The sequence below is a fragment of the Rhincodon typus genome, chromosome 2 (assembly GCF_021869965.1).
Source record: "Rhincodon typus isolate 14 chromosome 2, sRhiTyp1.1, whole genome shotgun sequence".
NCBI lineage: Eukaryota > Metazoa > Chordata > Chondrichthyes > Orectolobiformes > Rhincodontidae > Rhincodon > Rhincodon typus.
The window spans coordinates 58703584-58724065 of NC_063333.1; the positions used below are offsets into that span (position 1 = coordinate 58703584).

The window sequence follows — 20482 nt, forward strand, 5'->3', positions numbered from 1 at the left end:
CTAGGCCCGGAACGTCAGCCTTCCTGCTCCTCTGATGCTGCTTGGCCTGCTGTGTTCATCCAGCTCTACACCTGGTTATCTCTTATAACTGATCTAGTACCACAGGTTAGCAGTAGTTCATGGCATACAGTCAAGCAAAATTTGATATTCTTCTGGTTCAAGTGGTAATGATTATTTACCACACGCTGGTGAACAAATACAAGATTTATGCCATACTCTGCCAAGCTATCATAAAATGGCTCAACAGCTCAGTTTCACAAAAATCAAACAACAAATGTTAGTATTAGAAAAAAAAAACTACAAGAACTCAGCAGGTCAGATGGAGTCTATGAAGAGGAGAAAAAAAAGTGAACTTTTCAGATTCTGATGAAAGGAGCAACCTGAAATGTTATCTTCCCTTCTCCACTACATTGCCCTAACGTGTTGAATATTTTCAGTCTGTTCTATTTTAGCACAGCTTGCATCTGATCTTGTGCAACTGAACAGTTCTTTTGAAATATTACTTTTTACATCTTTTGCATTGACAACTCATAATATTGTCACAGGTACATTCTAACAGCTGCACAAAGATGCACTACTGCATCTGTATCACAGCCTAAGTGTCAGTCACAAACAATTAATTTGCTCCAAATATTCAAAGATATGAGGACCATAGCAAAACTTCAGCTAATCTAGTTCAGCAGTTTGCCAACTATCCACTGATATTTTAAACAGCAACAAAATTTTAACTGTGCTGTGTGCCTAACCAACCTCTGCAATATTCAAAGATTGCTTTCAGAGAAATGGTTTAAAAAATTTACCAACACAGGAGATATGCATTGCAGCTGAGTGACCAACTTTGTGTAATATAAACGCAAGTGTGCTTATGACCAGTCTCCGGATCGTGTATTTTGAATTATATGTTAGTTTTGGGTTTTTTTAGATAAATGAAAAATAATTGTTTTTGTCTCTGCTTTTTCAACATTGCATTAACGTAACTGAAGATAACATTTTACACCTGACTGCAGTGAAGTTTCATTATTAACTTGAGCAATAGCAAATCAGAGCCTGTTTTACATTTCATGCCAGAATTGCTACTGTGCATCACTTTTAAAGTGAGAGAAACAAAGGACAACCTGAATGTTGCTCCAGCATTTAACTGCAAAAGAATTTAATTGCTGCAAGACTACAAAAAGATTACTAACAAGGAAATCATTAATAATAAATTTTGTCAATATTTTTGTAATATATTTTAAAATAGCCTTTACAACTAATTTACATTAAATTAAAACAGAAGCAAACTATTTAATATTTCACAACAGTGGCTAACTATAAATAATTGCAGGCTGTAATCATACATTAAGAGTCAAAGAAACAAAACTCAATGAATCTATGCTCTTTGATTCAAACAATTAATTCTACTGTTTTATTTTCTCGCTCTCTTCCCTTATGCTGGGGCGTACCAAAAAGGCTAATAGGAAACACTGCAGCCAAACCAAATGCTGAATCACACCAAATATTTGAATCTTAACCTGAATCAGATCAATGAGCATCAATTAGAATTAGACCCAACTGATACATGATGATAGCTGATTTCTGTCCACATAACTTTGCCATATGGCTAAAGCTGTTGTTCAATCAAAATAAGCTGGACAGGGATATGCAGGGTAGTTCACTGTTGCACACAAAATTTAGGGTCAAGGAGTAGAAGTTGAAATATAACTAATATAAAGAAGGATATAGTTTATAGAATTGAGTACATACCTAAGTAGCATCAAATGACTTAATAGGAGCTAGTTATGAATCGAGAATGTTTTGCTGCAAGTAACCAACCTCTGTTCTGAATTTATCTTGGAACTTGTCATTTTAAATGTTGCGAATGGGACATCAAACTAACCACCTCTCATTAACACTACCAGTGACAACAAGTTCAAAAGGCCAATAATAAATAGAAGATTCATCACCTTAAGAATTGGGCTAATACATGAATGAGCTGAGTTAAAATAGGTGGTGTGTGTCTCAGGATGATTCTAATATCAGCAAGTGTACAATAGGTTTACTGGAAAAGTGAGTGTAATATCAATACATATAATAGCAGAGATTGCGAAACCAAAACATTTGAATGTGACCTGATCCCAAAGCTTCTGGTAAATATTAAACAACTATCTAAAAATCAGGTTCCAAAATGCATCTGATGAACATACTACCAAGTCAATATTCTAGGAAAGCATATTCTATGAGATGTTTTTTTTGGTTACACTATTTTTTATGCAAAGTAGGGAATCGATAGCTGGAGGGAATCTTTGATATTCCTGATAAATCATACGTGCCAAATTCTGGTATCATTTATTAAATAACCAATATCCTTAATTGCAATTACATGTTATTGTCCTTTTTAAAAACAGATTACAAAATTTATTCTAAAAGCAAAAAGGGAAAGAAGCAGAGTAATAAAGTAAAAAGATAACAATCGCCAATAAATAAAACTCTGCTTACAGGTAGCATCTTCAGAAATGGCAAAAAGCTATCAAATAGCGTTGTTAATAACAGCCCATGAACAGTTTTACAAATCAGACAGCAAATGAAATGAAAGTCATTGCTTACATCGTCCCCAATTACACAATTGCTCATTTACGTAGAGTCACAGAGTTGTATAGCATGGAAACAGACCTTTCAGTCCAACCCATCCTTGCCGACCAGATATCCTAAACTGTTCTAGTCCCATTTGGCCCATATCCCTCTAAACCCTTCCTACGGCAGCTCACTTTGTATGCACAACACCCTCTGCGATTAAAAGTGGCCCCTTAGGTCCCCTTTAAATCTTTCTCCTCTCACCTTAAACCTATGCCCTCTAGTTTTGCACTTCCCTATCCTGGGAAAAAGGACATTGCCTATTCACCCTTTCTCTGCCCCTTATGATTTTAAAAACCTCTAAAAGGTCACCCCTCAGCCTCCGACACTCCAGAGAAAAAAGCGCCAGCCTATTCAGCCTCTCTCTCAAACCCTCCAATCCTGGCAACAACTTTGTAAATCTTCTCTGAACCCTTTCACGTTTAACAACAACTTTTCTATAGCAGGGAGACCAGAACTGAACACAGTATTCTAAAATAAGAGATAACAAGGTGCAGAGCTGGATGAACACAGCAGTCCTGCACCTTGTTATCTCAGATTCTCCAGCATCTGCAGTTCCTACTATCTCTGAAACAGTTTTCTAAAAGTGGCCTAACAAGCCTAAAGTGTCCTGTCATGTGGCAACTGTACATTTCAACTCTTATACTTCATACACCGGCCAATGAAGGCAGGCATGCCAAATGCCTTCTTCACCACCCGGTCTACGCAAAACTCCACTTCTAAGGAACTATGCACCCATACCTATGGGGTCTCTGTTTGGCAACACTTCCCAGGGCCCTACCATCAAGTGAAAACTGAAAGAACTGCGGATGCTGTAAATCAGGAACAAACACAGAAGTTGCTGGAAAAGCTCAGCATCTGAAGAAAAGTCAGTTCTGAGGAAGGGTCATTGGATCCAAAACGTTAACTCTGATTTTTCTTCATAGATGCTGCCAGACCTGCTGAGATTTTCCAGCAACGTCTGTATTTGCCTTACCAAAACGCAACACCTCAGAATTATCCAAATTAAACTCCACCTGCCACTCTTCCCCCACTGGCCCATCTAACCTTTGTACTCTGAGATAACCTATTTCACTGTACACTGCACCACGCATTTTAGTGTTATCTGCAAACTTATTAACCATACCTCCTTATTCATAGAAAAATCATTTAATTAAACGACAGAAAGCAGTGGACCTAGCACCAATTCTTGCTGCACACCACTGGTCACAGGCCCCCAGTCTGAAAAACCACTCTCAAACAGTATCCTCTGTCACCTTCAAACCAATTTTGCCATTAGCTTCCATGTGATCTAACCTTGCTAACCAGTCTATCATGCAAAACTTTGCCAAATGCCTTGCTGAAGTCCGTATTGATGTCTACCGCTCTGCCTTTGTCACTTCTTCAAAAAACTCTCAGTCGAGCTAGTGAGACGTGATTTCCCACATACAAAGCCATGTTGAGTATCCCTAATTTGGCTTTCCAAATGCCTGTCCCCGTCAGAATCCCCTCCAACAACCTATCTGCCACTACACGTCCACCTTTATAATTAAAAAATAAACATTAGACTGCCTTACCACGGTCTTCTGTTTCAAATTCACATCAGTTTAGCACCATTTAAGTTTGACTTACCACTTTCAGCAATTGCAAACCTTGGCCAGTTGGTGTCCTTTGTTAATTTTGTCAAAGCTTTACCTGCCAAATCTGTATTGGATGGCCAGTTTTACCAATGAAGAATTTGCAATGCTTAAAGGGACAAAATAGATTGTGAGTTTAATATAAGGAGCGATATCCTTTGGTCAGCTCAGGATGCACTCAACCTCATGTGGTGTATTTTATCTTTATTTATCATGGATAGAAGTTTTCAGAAAATTTAGCAAAGTGAAAAAAAATAGATTTGGTTGACTTCATTAGATATTTAGAAGATCAATATCAAATTCACTGGAATCTGAACTACTAGCCTTGGACTTATAATATCAGAAAAGTTTTTACTTTATTTTGATAGGTGTTCTCAATTCAGCCAGTAATACATTATCTCTTTTGCTCTCCTTTTCATTCCTATTGAAGGTGCTAATTGATATATGGGGGTGCAATTTCAGGGCTCTCATCAACACTTCGGGACTGCTAAAGAGATTGCATCACACCCATAATTTGTTACCCGAACTGTTGCATAAAGTAATTGTTTTATCCTTGGAAACAAAACCAAACCAATTTTATTTATTTTTCTCCTTGCTTCACAACATTATCAATTTTATTTTGAGGTGAACATTCACAATGGAACAAAGTTATGTGGCACAGGATCAAGAATGTGTTGACATTTTGGTTCGTGGCTCTTTGAGAACCACACAATAATGAGCACTAAAACAGGCCACTCACTCCATTAATTTTTTCTCCATAGTAAGGTCAAAACGGGGATGTTCGCTGATGATGATCAGCACCCTTCACAACGACTCTCATACTGAAGTTGTCCAAATGACAAACCATTGTGACAGAATCCAACTATTTCCTTGTGACAAATTTATGAGAATTCTTTGAGGAGATAACATGCATGATGATTAAAAGGGAAACCAGTAGATGTAATGTACTTAGATTGCCAAAAGGCATTCAAATGCTGGCCTTTTTTCTAAGAGAAGAACTCACAATAGTCTCGGGGTTGGTATATTAGCATGGATATAGAATGGGCTAGCTAAAAGAAGAGTTGGGATAAGTGGGGCTACTTTCAGCATGATAATCTCTGACTACTGGAGAGCCTCATGATCACTGCCAGAATGACAATTATTTACAATATGAATTAATGATTCAGACGAGGGAAATGAATGTATTCTTGATAAGTTTGCCACTGACAAATATGTGGGATGGCAAGTGGAATTCTTTAACGTAAGACTCATTTAATCAGTTAGAGAACCAGTGCTCATGGGGAAAAGGCAAGAAAGGAGAGTTGATGATCATCAGATCAGTCATGATCTCAGGTGAATGGCACAGCAGCAGACCTGATGGACCAAATGGCCCACTTCTGCTCCTGTCTTACTGCCTCAACATCTTAATGCCTTGGAATGACCATAGCATACAACCACAATCAATTTTATATAAAATTCAATTCTAGCTGAGAGGCAAATTATTTTTAAGCATCACCCTCTGTGAGATAGGTATCTAATGTAGCTAACAGGTTAAGAATGTTGTTTCTGAAGCCAACCTTTTATGCAAAGTAACCTGCATTCATAATTTTTGCCATCTCTGAAGACACTAATACTGCAAAAAATTAATTTTACTTTATCCAATTACACATGACCCCTTATTAAACCTCTAAATAATTCCACCTAAGAAAGCATTTCCAAGAGTTTGAAAAACAAGTTAGAAAGTGTACAGTTTATTTGCTTTTCAGAAGTCATCAATAACAGCTATGTCTTCCTTCAGTAAGGCAATCGCACAAAATGGGTTCCACTTGACAGAAGAGAAATTGTCACCTTGGCTGTTCTTATACATATACATTAATACATTTTTTTTTAAATTAAGGAATAGATAAACTGTATGCAAGTATCTGGTGAACGTACCTTAATGACTGGGACCCTGGGTTTGAACCTGGAGGACAATTGGTTCAGTACCTCTGCCAGTAATTGCTGATGTTTCAGAACTTTTCTCATCTTCATTATTCGCACAATTGCGGCCTTAGTGATATAATTAATAATCAAAGAATAAGGGATTAAACGACTTGTTCCAAGATTTGGCTGCTGATTAAAATGGTAGAATGATTAAGACACAAAGCTGTGTTTTTTTTTCCAAGCTTAACATAGTTGTACCATGCACTTTCCTGAAAGTCCAACCAACTCTTCCCTTTTGGAAGGCACCAATGATATAGGTAAAAAACAGGATGAGGTCCTACAAGCAGAATTTAGGGAGTTAGGAGCCAAGTTAAAAAGTAGCACCTCAGAGGTAGTAATCTCAGGATTGCTAGAGTGCCACGAGCTAGTCAGAGTAGAAATGAAAGAATAGGCAGGATAAATGAGTGGCTTGGGAGATGGTGCAAGAGGGAGGAGTTCAGATTTTTGGGACATTGGGACCGGTTCTGGGGGAGGTGGGACTATTACAAATCGGACAGTCTACACCTGGGCAGGACTGGAACCAATGTCCTAGGGGCTGCTTTTGCTAACGTTGTTGGGGAGGGTTTAAACTCATGTGGCAGGGGGATGGGAACCAAATGAGGTGGTTAGTGGACAGAAAGGAGGTAGTAACTAAAGCCTGTAAGGAACTAGATAATGAAGTCAGTGTGACTAAGGGGAAGAGTAGGCAGAGAGCAGATGATGAACGCAAAGGGACAGGTGATCTGAGGTGCATTTGTTTTAGTGCAAGAAGTGTAGTAGGTAAGGCAGATGAACTTCAGGCTTGGATTAGTACCTGGGAGTATGATGTTATTGCTATTACTGAGACTTGGTTGAGGGAAGGGCAAGATTGGCAACTAAATATCCCAGGATATAGATGCTTCAGGCGGGATAGAGATGGAGGTAAAAGGGGTGGAGGAGTTGCATTACTGGTCAAAGAGGATATCACAGCTGTGCTGAAGGAGGGCACTATGGAGGACTCGAGCAGTGAGGCAATATGGGCAGAGCTCAGAAATAGGAAGGGTGCAGTAACGATGTTGGGGCTGTACTACAGGCCTCCCAACAGCGAGCGTGAGATAGAGGTACCAATATGTAGACAGATTATGAAAAGATGTAGGAGCAACTGGGTGATGGTGATGGGAGATTTTAATTTTCCCAACGTTGACTGGGATTCACTTAGGGTTAGGGGTTTAGATGGAGCAGAATTTGTAAGGAGCATCCAGGAGGGTTTTCTAGAGCAGTATGTAAATAGTCCAACTCAGGAAGGGGCCATACTGGACCTGGTGTTGGGGAATGAGCCCAGCTAGGTGGTTGAAGTTTCAGTAGGGGATTACTTTGGGAATAGTGATCACAATTCCATAGGTTTTAGAAAACTGATGGACAAAGACGAGAGTGGTCCTAAAGGAAGAGTGCTGAATTGGGGGAAGGCCAACTATAGCAAAATTCGGCAGGAGCTGGGGAATGTGGATTGGGAGCAGCTGTTTGAGGGTAAATCCACATTTGATACGTGCAAGGCTTTTAAAGAGAGCTTGATTAGAATATAGGACAGACATGTCCCTGTGAAAATGAGGGATAGAAAGGGCAAGATTAGAGAACCATGGATGACAGGTGAAATTGTGAGACGAGCAAAGAGGAAAAAGGAAGCATACATAAGGTCTAGGCGACTGAAAACAGGCGAAGCTTTGGAGGAACATCGGGAAAGTAGGACCAATCTGAAACGAGGAATTAAGAGGGCTAAAAGGGGTCATGAAATATCTTTAGCAAACAGGGTTAAGGAAAATCCCAAAGCCTTTTATTCGTACATAAGGAGCAAGAGGGTAATTAGAGAAAGGGTTGGCCCACTCAAGGACAAAGGAGGGAAGTTATGCGAGGAGTCACAGAAAATGAGTGAGATTCTTAATGAGTACTTTGTGTCGGTATTCACTGAGGAGAGGGACATGACAGATGTTGAGGTTAGGGATAGATGTTTGATTACTCTAGGTCAAGGTGGCATAAGGAGTGGGGGGGGAAGTGTTGGGTATTCTAAAGTGTTGGGAAGTGAGAGAGGAAATAGCTGGGGCCTTAACAGATATCTTTGCAGCATCCTTGAGCACGGAGGACTGGAGAATTGCTTATGTTGTCCCCTTGTTTAAGAAGGGTAGCAAGGATAATCCAGGTAATTATAGACCGGTGAGCCTGACGTCAGTGGTGGGGAAGCTGCTGAAGAAGATACTGAGGGATAGGATCTATTTACATTTGGAAGAAAATGGGCTTATTAGTGATAGGCAGCATGGTTTTGTGCAGGGAAGGTCATGTCTTACTAACTTGATAGAATTCTTTGAGGAAGTGACAAAGTTGATAGATGAGGGAAAGGCTGTAGATGTCATATACTTGGACTTCAGTAAGGCGTTTGATAAGGTTCCCCGTGGTAGGCTGATGGAGAAAGTGAAGTTGCATGGGATCCAGGGTGTACTAGCTGGATGGATAGAGAACTGGCTGGGCAACAGGAGACAGACAGTTGTAGTGGAAGGGAGTTTCTCATAATGGAGAACTGTGACCAGTGATGTTCCACAGGGATCCGTGTTGGGACCACTGTTGTTTGTGATATACATAAATGATCTGGTGGAAGGTACAGGTGGTCTGATTAACAAGTTTGCAGATGACACTAAGATTGGTGAAATAGCAGATAGTGAAGGGGACTGTCGGAGATTGCAGCAGAATATAGACAGATTGGAGAGTTGGGTGGAGAAATGGCAGATGGAGTTCAATCCAGGCAAATGCAAGGTGATACATTTTGGAAGATCCAATACAAGAGCAAACTATACGGTAAATGGAAAAGCCCTGGGGAAAACTGACGCACAGAGAGATCTGGGTGTTCAGGTCCACTGCACCCTGAAGGCGGCAACGCAGGTCGATAGAGTGGTCAAGAAGGCATACGGCATGCTTTCATTCATCGGATGGGGTATTGAGTACAAGAGTTGGCAAGTCATGTTACAGTTGTATAGGACTTTGGTTTGATCACATTTGGAATACTGTGTATAGTTCTGGTTGCCACATTACCAAAAGGATGTGGATGCTTTGGAGAGGGTGGAAAGGAGGTTCATCAGGATGTTGCCTGGTATGGAGGGCACTAGCTATGAAGAGAAGTTGAGTAGATTAGGATTATTTACATTAGAAAGACAGAGGTTGAGGGGGGACCTGATTGAGGTCTACAAAATCATGAGAGGTGTAGACAGGGTGGATAGCAAGAAGCTTTTTCCCCCCCACAGAGTGGGGGACTCAATTACTAGGGGTCATGATTTCAAGGTGAGATGGGAAAAGTTTAAGGGAGATATGTGTGGAAAGTTCTTTACGCAGAGGGTGGTGGGTGCCTGGAACGCGTTGCCAGCGGAGGTGGTAGAGGCGGGCACGATAGCGTCATTTAAGATTTATCTAGACAGATACATGAATGGGCAGGGAGCAGAGGGATACAGATCCTTGGAGGGCCGAAGGGCCTGTTCCTGTGCTGTAATTTTCTTTGTTCTTTGGTTTTTTTAGCCAATTACTGTCCTTACAAATGTGCTTTAATTTTGCTTGGCAGATGAAAGTTTTGAAGGGGTCTGAGAAAAGGAATTAATTTCAAATTTTGTGGACAAAACTGGAGCAGTTCTTTAAAAGGGGTTATTGAAAGTTCACCATGGACATTGGATTATCTTGTTTTAAAAGGTGTCTGAAAAATAACATGGTGATAACTGCCTTCTTTGCTGTAGACACCACTGGGGCTGGTTTGGAGAATTGCTTGTTTTGTCTGGATAGATTGGTGGGAAGCCTGCTAAAAACAAGCCAAGCAGAAGGAAAGCTTGCTATGAGCTGGCCAGCTGATCTCTGCCATTTCTCAAAAAAAAAACCCTCCACATAAATTCAGGGTGAAACCCTTTTTTTGTTCTTTTGAAAGAACAATTGAAAAAACAAACATTGTCTTTCCTGAGCAAGCTGTTACTTCAAAACTTTAGAGGGCACTACGCTTGATCAGAGACTTCACTACACAAGTCAGAACATCAGAGCCACAGACTTTGGCATAGTCTATGCTTCATTCTTTTGACTTCAAGAATAATCCATTAGCTAGAATTCTGACAGATCTCTTTTCCTGAAGGTGATAGGTATAGGAATAGGAATAAGCATTTATACTTATATGTTACTGAGTGCGTATGTTAACTAATTAACGCATCTTTATTGATGAAGTTGTTTTGATAACACCATAGTTTCTTTTATCGAAAAACCTGTTTGATAGATCATCTTGTTTAAAACCTGGTATAAATAAAGTATTTACTTGGTTACCTTGATAACTAGATATGGTATTTTTATCTGATGTTGCAACCCATGGGGTAATGGAACTAGAAAGATGGTGCACTTTCCCGGTCTCTGTGATTTCTGTTCCCACTTCTCATCCATTTATTTATTCTATCCAAAGTTTTTCCTCATTTTAGAAAAGAAACAGGAGCAGCAGTAGGCATGTTCCCTCCTTCTATGTGGCATAGGGATGGGCAATTTCAGGTTGCTTGACAGAGGAACTTTCTCAATAGACTATCTGCCTCGATGTGACCATCAGTCAATACCATCATGGCTAATCTTCTGACATCGACAATCTTCCTTTCCTGCCCTATACCCATTTCCAAAAGAGACTGTCCTAAACTACCTTAAATATATATTTGTATCAGAGACAGTAGGAACTGCAGATGCTGGAGAATCTGAGATAACACGGTGTAGAGCTGGATGAACACAGCAGGCCAAGCAGCATCATAGGAGCAGGAAGGTTGACGTTTCCGGCCTATTTCTGAAGAAGGGTCTAGGCCCGAAACGTCACCCTTCCTGCTCCTATAATGCTGCTTGGCCTGTTGTGTTCATCCAGCTCTACACCGTGTTATCTTAAATATATTTGTGTTCAGCAACCGCATCCTTGGGTGAAAAACGTTCTTGTCTAAATAGCTGACCCTAACACTATGACCCTTGGGTTCTAAACTTTTCAGCCTGAGAAAACAAAGTCTCAACGTCTATCCTGTCAAACCCACTAGAAATTTTATACAATTGAACAAGATCACCTTTCATTCTTCTGAACTCCAGAGGACATAGGTCCACATCACTCAACCTCTTCTCATAAGATAGCACCCTCCCTCAGGAATTAACTAGTAAGCCTTAGAGAAAGGGTGCAACCAAGACAAGTGGATCCTTTCTTAGATAAGAAGACTAAAAACCACACATTATTCCAGCTGTAGAATCACTAAAATTCCATATAATTACACAAGGAATTTTATTTGCTATTCCAACACTTTTGAAATTAACAAGAGAGGTGATGGCCTAGTGGTATTATCACTGGTCTGTTAATCCGGAGACCCAGATAATGTTCTGGGGACTCTGGTTCGAATCCTGCCACGGCAGATGGTGGAATTTGAACTCAATAAATTTCTGGAATTAAGAGTCTAATGATGGCCATGAATCCATTGTCAATCGTTGGAAATATCCATCTGGTTCACTAATATCCTTCAGGAAAGGAAACTGCCATCTTTACCTGGTCTGGCCTACACGTGACTCCAGACCCACAGCAATGTAGTTGACTCTGAACTGTCCTCTGGGCAATTAGGGATGGGCAATAAATGCTGCCTAGCCAGCGATGCCCTCATCCCGTGAATGAATAAAATAAAAAGAGTGATATACAAACACCCTTAAATCATGGAACCTTTACTTAAATACAATTTTTTAAAAAATCACTTTACTACTCTACCCTTAACCTGCCAATTTTACAACCATCCACTTAACCCTTTAGTATTCCTCCTTGCAAATTGGTTTACATTCTAGCTTTGTATTATGAGGTAACTTACGTATACTGCATTTGGTTACCTCATCTAAGTTATCGATAAGTGTGATTCCCATAAGTGGGCACAATACTTACTCCATATGATGCCTAATGAGAACTTATAAAAGGCTTCGAAAAACTTTCTTGCTTTGTGCTCTGATTATAAAGCCCAGGATCCCACATGCTTTAACAGATTTCTCAACTTGCCCTGCCAGTTATCTGTATTCCTACATCTGTTTAAAATTGCACTATTAATAAGAAACAAAATCTACATGCTCTACAATCCACCAAAATACATTGGAGGAATAGTTTAAATCTAGTCTTTCGCAATGGAACTTTACTAAGTCCCTCAGCTAGGTGCGGAACAGAGAAGTTCTTCTCAAAAAGAAAGATAAATGAAAATCAATTTACCACGGTCCAATTTATAGCAATCATTTTATATAAGCAAAAAACAAATCATGGGGCCAAAACTGATCACTATTTTTCACCACTAGTCTCATACTAGCTCACTCTTTTCAGCCAAGTTAGCAAAAAGGAAGTCCCCTTTAAGAAAAAGAATTGTATAGTTTTGTACAGCTTGTCAGCTTTTGAAAGAAAAAGCCTGCATTTGTATAGCATCCATAAGCATGCCACGATGAGGAATCAGAAAATGATTGAGAACCTTAGCACTTCACATGACTGTCATCAAAAAACATGATAAACGACAAAAGGGAGAGGGAGGATTTAGAATGCATATGCACCAATGACATTGGCAAGGCAAATAAAGAGGCCCTGCGTTATCAGTACAAGGAACTAGGCACCAAATTAAACAAGAGCCTGGTATGGCCGGGGACGGGCGTATTTGGACAGACGTGGCAAATCAAACAGTTGAATCATGGCAAGAAAGAAAGGTGTTAATATGGAAAATGATAAACAGACTGTAAAGAGTACAACTAGAAGAATCAACAGATGAGGCGAGAGATGTCAGAAGTAATAAAAATGACAAAACTGGAGCCTTTTTAATCAGAAAGCATACAGCATTTGAAACAAAACAGATAAACTGATGGTGCAAATAGAACTAATTAACTACGTTTTGATTGTCATTATATAGTGAAGGCTATAAAATGGCAAATTGGGATCTGAATCGTGAAAGATACGAGACATTTAGGGAGGACAAAAAGTTAGGAAAAGTGGGAGGAAGGCTCTGTTAATTATTTATTAGAATAATAGAGGGATGTAGCAGTGGTTTCGCTAGAATAGAAGAAATAATGCTACTGGGAGTTATATAAAGTATAATAGTATACTCCATCCCGTGTGGTTTAAGGTATTAGTAGTGCAAGCTTGTCAAGAAAAGATTCAAAAATAATTGTCAGGATTTTGATCAACGTACAGACTGGAAAAATCAAATGAGCATAGGTGAGGAGTTCATAGAATGTTTTCAGAGTAGTTTCTTTGACTAACATTGTTACTGTGCACTGAGATAGGATTAATTAATAACCTCAGTGAAGATGCCTCAGGTTGCTGCAATCATAATATTATTGAATTTTGCATTCAGTTTTAGAGAAAGAGCAGGTTCAAGGCTTTTATTTTAAAATAATTGGTCATTGTTTAGTCATAATTTACCAAACGTGGGTAATCATGAAAACAGAACCAGTTAAAGTGAACTGACAAATTGGAACATTTCAAAAACACATTCCAATGAAAAGAAAAAACAAAATCAAGGAGAGGATCCACCGCGTGTAGTTAACTAAAATTTATAAAGAGCATCAAAAAGAAAAAAAAACTTTATCATTGCATAAAGATTTTGGCAGGTCTCAAGATAAGACAGAGTATAAAAAAAAAGCAAAGAATGACTAAAATATTACCAAAAGAGAGAAGAAATTGAGTGAGAGGGAACAGTAAATATGTAGGCACCTTTCTGAGAGTAAAAGCAACAGGGGAGCAATAGATGAATACATTAAGTACCCTACTATCAATTGCAATATGAATAGTGTGAATGGCACAGTTGGCACAAGATCCTTGAACTTAATTCAAGAGATTTTTTTTTGTTTTTAAAAATGCCAACACAAAACAAGCCCAATCAGAAGGGTCATAATTCTAGATGAAGCTGAGCAAATGAATAAAGTAGCAGTGGATGATCCTTTTGGAGGTAGTGACCATAATACAATTAGATTTAGCATTATGATGACAGAAGGAAAGAACAGGAATACAAGTTCTAAATTGGGGAAATAAAAAAAAATTACAGTATGATCCATAAGTTATTATCAGGAAAAAATAGCATCAAATCAGTGTGAGGCATTCAAAGACAAGATTGATGGTTGGTACAGTGTAGGCATGTCCCCACAATGGAAAAAGGTGGCAGTGCCAAATCTGGAGATCACCTGATATCTAGAAGCACGTAGGTTAAGATAAAGCAGGAAATGAAATCTTATGACAGTCACAAAAATCTTAATGCTGTAGAAAGCCAAGAGAAAGTATGAGGTGGAGTAAAAATGGAAATTAGGAAAGTCAAGGGTGGACAGGGAAATGTATTGGCAAGGAAAACCAAGGAAAATCCAAAGATATTTTAACAATATATTAAGATATACATGGGCACTTATGTATTGATGCAGATAAAGTGGGTAGGAATCTCAATGAGTATTTGCTTGTCTGCACCAAAGAGAGGAACAATACAGACATCTGAGTTAAAGTGGAACATGAAATATTAGATATAATAAGCATGGTGGGGGATGGGGGTGGATGTACTGGAGGCACTGACATCCTTATTTAAACAAGATGTAAGGGATAGGCTGAATAATTATAGGCCAGTTGGTCTGAATTTGGTATTGGACAAATTATTGAAATCAATTCTGAGAGACAGGATAAACTGTCATTTAGAAAAACAGAAATTAGGCATAGTCAGGGATGCTCTGGAAAGAAATGATAATGAGGCAACAGCCAGAATTTTGCACAGAGTTCAAGTCACCACATATAGGACATAATTGCTCTGGAGAGAGTAGAGATATTCAAGAATGTTGCCAGAGCTTGAAAATTTTAGTGATGACAAAAATAAAAAAAATGGACAGGCTAGGCTTATGTTGCTCAGTGTAGGAGTCTGAGGAACAACTGGTGAACAAAATTATAAGAAGCCTAGACGGGGTAGACGGGAAAGACCTGCTTCCCTTAGTATACAGGTCAATTACCAGGTAGCATATATTTCATTTGTACAAGCATTGGAAGAGGCAGGAGAAACAAAAACACCTTTTCACTCAGTGCAATGGGCAACCAGATTCAGTGCCCAGATTTGTGGTGAAGACAGAAACTTTCAATTCATTTTAAAAAGGTACCTGGATCTGCAACTGAAATGGTGTGTCCTGCAAGGCTATAGACCAGGTGCTATAAAGCAGGATTGAAATGAGTAACTAGTTTCTTTATTTCTCTTTTCAGCTTACGTAGACATAATGGGCGGAATGGTGTCTTTTGATGCTGTACCTTTTCTATGGTTCTACCGAAGAAAGGTGGCCAGAAATATACAACTAGATAGTAAGAATTTCTATATTTAAACATGAAAATGGTTTACAAAATGAGCATTGGTCCTAAGTAATTCTGGGGAATTAATAATGGAAAATCAGGAGACTACAGATAAATTGAACAGATATTATGTATTGATCCTCACTATAGGGGACACACATAATATCCAAGGAGGTGATGTTAATCAGGAAACGAATGGGGGTGAGGTGAAGGAACTTGTACAGTCACAAGCCGAGAGATATTGCGCAAGTTGTTGGAGCTGGCAGCAACAGGTTCCCTGGTCCTCAGGGACTTCATCCTACAGCCTTAAAAAGAAGTGACTAATGAAATAGTTGAAGGGTTGATTCTAATTTTACAAAGTACCCTAGATTTGGGAAGATTTAATTGGTTGAAAAATAGCAAATGTGAATCCTTTATTTAACAAGGGATGGAGAAAGAAAGCAGGAAACTATATGCTAATGTTAGAAGTTATTATTAAAGAGGTTATAGCAGGACACTAAGAAAAATTCACCATAATCAGGCAGAGTCAACATGGTTTTGTTAAAGGAAAATTATGGCTAACCAATTTATTTGACTATACTTGATTTCCAGAAAGTATCTGATGAAGGTGCTACATTAACGGTAGTGCAGAAAATAGAAGTTCCTGGTGTGGGGCTAACAGACAGCTGAGGACATAAGGTTAGCAAGGTAATAGGAAACAGTAGACATAAATGAGTCATTTTCAGGATGACAACATGTAACGAGCGGGGTGCCACAGGAATCAGCGCTGGGTGCGACCAGCCAGGAAAGGACAGTAGATGTCTGAAAGTGAAAAAGGTATGACCGATAGTTTCAGCAGCAGATGGCTGAGGCAGGGGTCTGGAGAAACAATATTCAAGAAAAACATAACAGAAAACACTAGAAATACCTAGCGAAAATTTGTATAAACCCTAGAAACACTGCCAAGATCTGACAGTTTAGCATTTCAGGTCTGCAATTTTTCATCTTGTATTATCTGCTTTCATTTAGATTTCACCATCCACAGTATTTTGCTTTTTGTACAAGTGAGTTTTTCAACCCTACTGAAAGTTTTTTTTTAAATTTACAAAGACAAACGACGATTAACTTTTATTAAAAGGAAATCCTTTTAGGTTTCTGTATAACTGGCATTGTTAATGGTAGATCTGGTATCAGGGTGTCCATATTACTATGAACATTCCCTGCCTACAGAACTACACAGCTGTGTCTGTCTCACTGAAGGGCAGGTTAGTCTGCTATTCAAGATCTGATGTGGAGATCCCCATCCAGTTTATATTATATGACTTGCCCAAACTCCACTAGGGGCCAGGAAATCATTCTCAGTGTCTAGGGGAGCAAATGTAAACTGCCAAATGTGTTGGATTCAACTCCTCTTAAGGAAAAAAAATCAAGAGCACAAACTCAAGACAATACTATGAGACACCTAAAATATGTGCAATATTGATCAACCTAAGTTTTCTCAAATTCAAGCTTCTAAAGCTTTTATTGAGCTAAAATTTACTTTTTAAAAGTTGTTCCATGTTTGAAGCAAGTGATGATGAGGGCCAAGAAAAAGCAATAAAGAAAAAAATTCAAATTGCTTTGGGTAAAAGTTAGAAGCACTAAAGACATGCAGCAAACAAAAAGCTCAAAGCTCAAGTGGCGGGGGCAGGAGGCGGAATATGAAGGCGGAATATGATGGGGCCGAGGGAAATATTGAACTAAAGACATGTAATTTTTGAAGCTGCTTAAGCCTTTACCACATTGAATTTGAGATGGTCATGCGGTTTGGAAAATTACTGTACATGTCCATTGTTTGTAACGTAAATTTGAAAATTGGATGGGGTATCTACAGAAATGGTACAAAAAGACATTGGTTCCACTTAATTAACCCTACGCCTAGCCAATAACATATCCCTCGTCTTATATCTTCCAACCTAATAATATCCAGGGAACATTTCAAATGACTTCCATCCTCAAGCAGTCAACCTTTCTAGCAATACACAATGCAATACAACAATACAAGCATTATTTTAGTTTTAAATGTTCTTAAACCATCCTCTTAAGGCCAGAGACTAAAAGAATCTTTCCAAAGTGAAATGTATCATCCTGCTCCATTGAGTGTATCCTAACACCATTTAGATTTCCAAGATGGAAATCCTTTTAGGTTTCTGTACAACTGGCATTGTTAATGGTAGATCTGGTATCAGGGTGTCCATATTAACTGGGTGTCCATCGGGGAAAATTTATTTATTTTGAAAACGTTTAATTTTGGCCATACAAATTAGGATGATTTGAAAGAAGATTTAAATATTTTACAAAGTTCCATAAAATGATGACAGAATCACTACGTAGTGTTACCTGCTTTCATACTGCTGATACAGAACTTAACACTGAGATTTGCTTAAGAACAAGAACACGCAAGGAGAAACTTTAGAGGGAAATCTAAAATGGAATCTTCAACCCATCTACCAATGCAAGTACTGCACAAGAGCCAGTAACAAAACCAAAATGTGTGACGGGAAAAAATTTGCAATCAAAGTAAAATATTAAGAGCAGGAAATGTGAAAATGAGGGACATGGCCTGTGCCAAGTGACATATTTCTGTACAGTAATCTATAATAGAAACTAACCGAAACATTTCTGCATTTGAAATGGAATTATTCATCTCTTTTAGAACTACACAACTACCATTGTGATAGCAATTTGTTTATTTTACAATGTGAGCTACTAGTGTGTACAAGATAGCCATGAAAGAAGAGTCATCAATCAATGCATTTATCTCTAAAAGGACCTACCTGAATCAACAACTTCCTATCTTCTTCTATGTTTTTGTGTGTGGTCTCTTGCTCTTGTTTCTGTTCAGTCTTCATTGGCACATTAATGTTCACTCTCAGCTTTTTACTACAGAAAAACAGATCAGTTTAGGAAACATGATCAAATATGCTGGACAGCTCTGGCTTTTATTACTTCAACAGCACTTACTTTTTGTACCCCAGGTACAGTTTGATTAATGTGTCAGGTTTCATCTCTATTTCATCCACATTTGCACTTTCATCCTCCAAAACCTAAATTTTAAAAATAAACTGATCAAAACAAGTTATGTATTTTGATTATTCAATGACGTGCCTTTGAACAAGGAATCAGCACCTACCAGCAGTTTGGACTTCAGCAATATCTGTAAAACTTGTACCAATATGTCCTGGAATTAATATTAAAATGTTAGTACAATTTCAAGTTTGTACCTAAAAACTTTCTCCCACCCTGAACAAAGTTAATGTACATAAACGACAGCTACTAAGAGATCAAAAAATTTGATTCATTACGTCTACTGAGCACCATCAACAAACAACTGACTTAAATGTAACACAACTACCTTTTTTTTCCCTTGGTATTATACCAAATTTTACCACAATCTTGTTCTTTGTCAATGGGCTATGCAAATAAAATTTTCTGTTCTTGTTGGATTAAACATAAAGGTCATTAAAATTTTGCTATTTTATCACTCTGCTCTTACCATTTTGATTTGAGTGCTGTCTGTTAATTGCTGAACAGTGTAGGCATCCTCTGTGTTATACTGAAGTAGGATTGCCATCTGGAATGTGGATGCCTTTGAAAAGAAAAGTAGACAATTACATCATGGGGAGGAGTCAAGCAAACTTCTGCCATGTCTATTCCAAGACAAATGGGAGGAAAATATACCATACTTTATATGATTTTCACAGCCTCCCCACCAACCCTACATAGCTCAATTGCCAAAAAGTCAGTTTTTATTAAAAAAACAGTAGCTGTAGCAAAAATAACCTGGCCGCATCTAAATCGGATATAACATTAATATCCTATTGACAGAGTAAACCCAAGCTCATAATATATTAAATTCAAATATTATTTATTAAACTTGGCAAACATCTTATTGGAAGTTGGCTGTAAGAAAAGGAATCTTGCCTCTTCTTTCTGAAGCATACGTGGAGTGAATCCAGTGGGAAACCTATTTATTAAACACTCTTGAAAACAACTATGTCCAGTAAAGTTATTTGGGTGGAACTGAGAAATAAGAAAGGGACAATCACCTTATTGGGATTGCCCTGTAGACACAGCGCCACCACGTTTCCACCTCCCCCCCAGTAGTCAGCAAGCAATTGAGAAACTAATTTGTGCGATCTCTGTTATCTGTAAGAATAATACGGTGGTAATGGTTGGGAATTATCCTCCCAAACATAGAACGGGACTGCCATAGCATTAAGGGCTTGGATGGAGAGGAATTTGTTAAGTGCGTACAACAAAAATGTTCTTATTCAGTATGTGATCATACCAGAGAAGGAACAAAACTTGACCTTCTCTTGGGAAATAAAGCAGGGCAAGTGACCGAGGTGTTGGTGGGGGAGCACTTTGGGCCAGTGATCATGATTCTATTAATTTTAAAGTAGTGATGGAAAAAGATAGACGTAATCTAAAAGTGGAAGTTCTAAATTGGAGGAAGGTCAATTTTGACGGTATTAGGCAAGAGCTTTCAAAAGTTGATTGGGCACGGATATTTGCAGTTAAAGGGGCAGCTGGAAAATGGGAAGCCTTCCAAAATGAGATAACAAGAGTCCAGAGACAGTACGTTCCCATTAGGGTGAAGGGTAAGGTTGGTATGCGTAGAGAATACAGGATGACTAGAGAAATTGAGGTTCGGGTCAAGAAAAAGAAGAAAGCATATGTCAGGTATAGACAGCAGAAATGAAGTGAATCCCTATAAGGGTATAAAGGCTGTAGATGTGTATTTAAGAGGGAAATCAGAGGGCAAAAAGGGGACATAAGATAGCTTTGGCAAATAGGGTTAAGGAGAATCCAAAGGGATTCTACAAATGCAGTAAGGGCAAAAGAGTAACTAGGGAGTGAATTGGGCCCCTTAAAGATCAGCAAGACTGCCTGCATGTGGAACCAGAGGAGATGGGCGAGATACTAAATGAGTATTTCGCATCAATGTTTACTGTGGAGAAGGACATGGACAATAGAG

General features: G+C 38.7%; 1 protein-coding gene across 1 annotated transcript in view; it reads right to left on the reverse strand.

Moving 5' to 3' along the window:
- cul1b (cullin 1b) overlaps positions 1-20482 on the reverse strand; it is a 59700-nt gene that overhangs the window by 1300 nt on the left and 37918 nt on the right. The window contains exons 13-17 of the mRNA XM_048608114.1: positions 18998-19090; positions 18635-18682; positions 18466-18548; positions 18279-18384; positions 6141-6254 (exon numbers count right to left, since the gene is read on the reverse strand). Of these exons, the coding sequence (XP_048464071.1) occupies positions 6141-6254; positions 18279-18384; positions 18466-18548; positions 18635-18682; positions 18998-19090 (444 nt within the window). The remainder of the gene's footprint in view (positions 1-6140; positions 6255-18278; positions 18385-18465; positions 18549-18634; positions 18683-18997; positions 19091-20482) is intronic.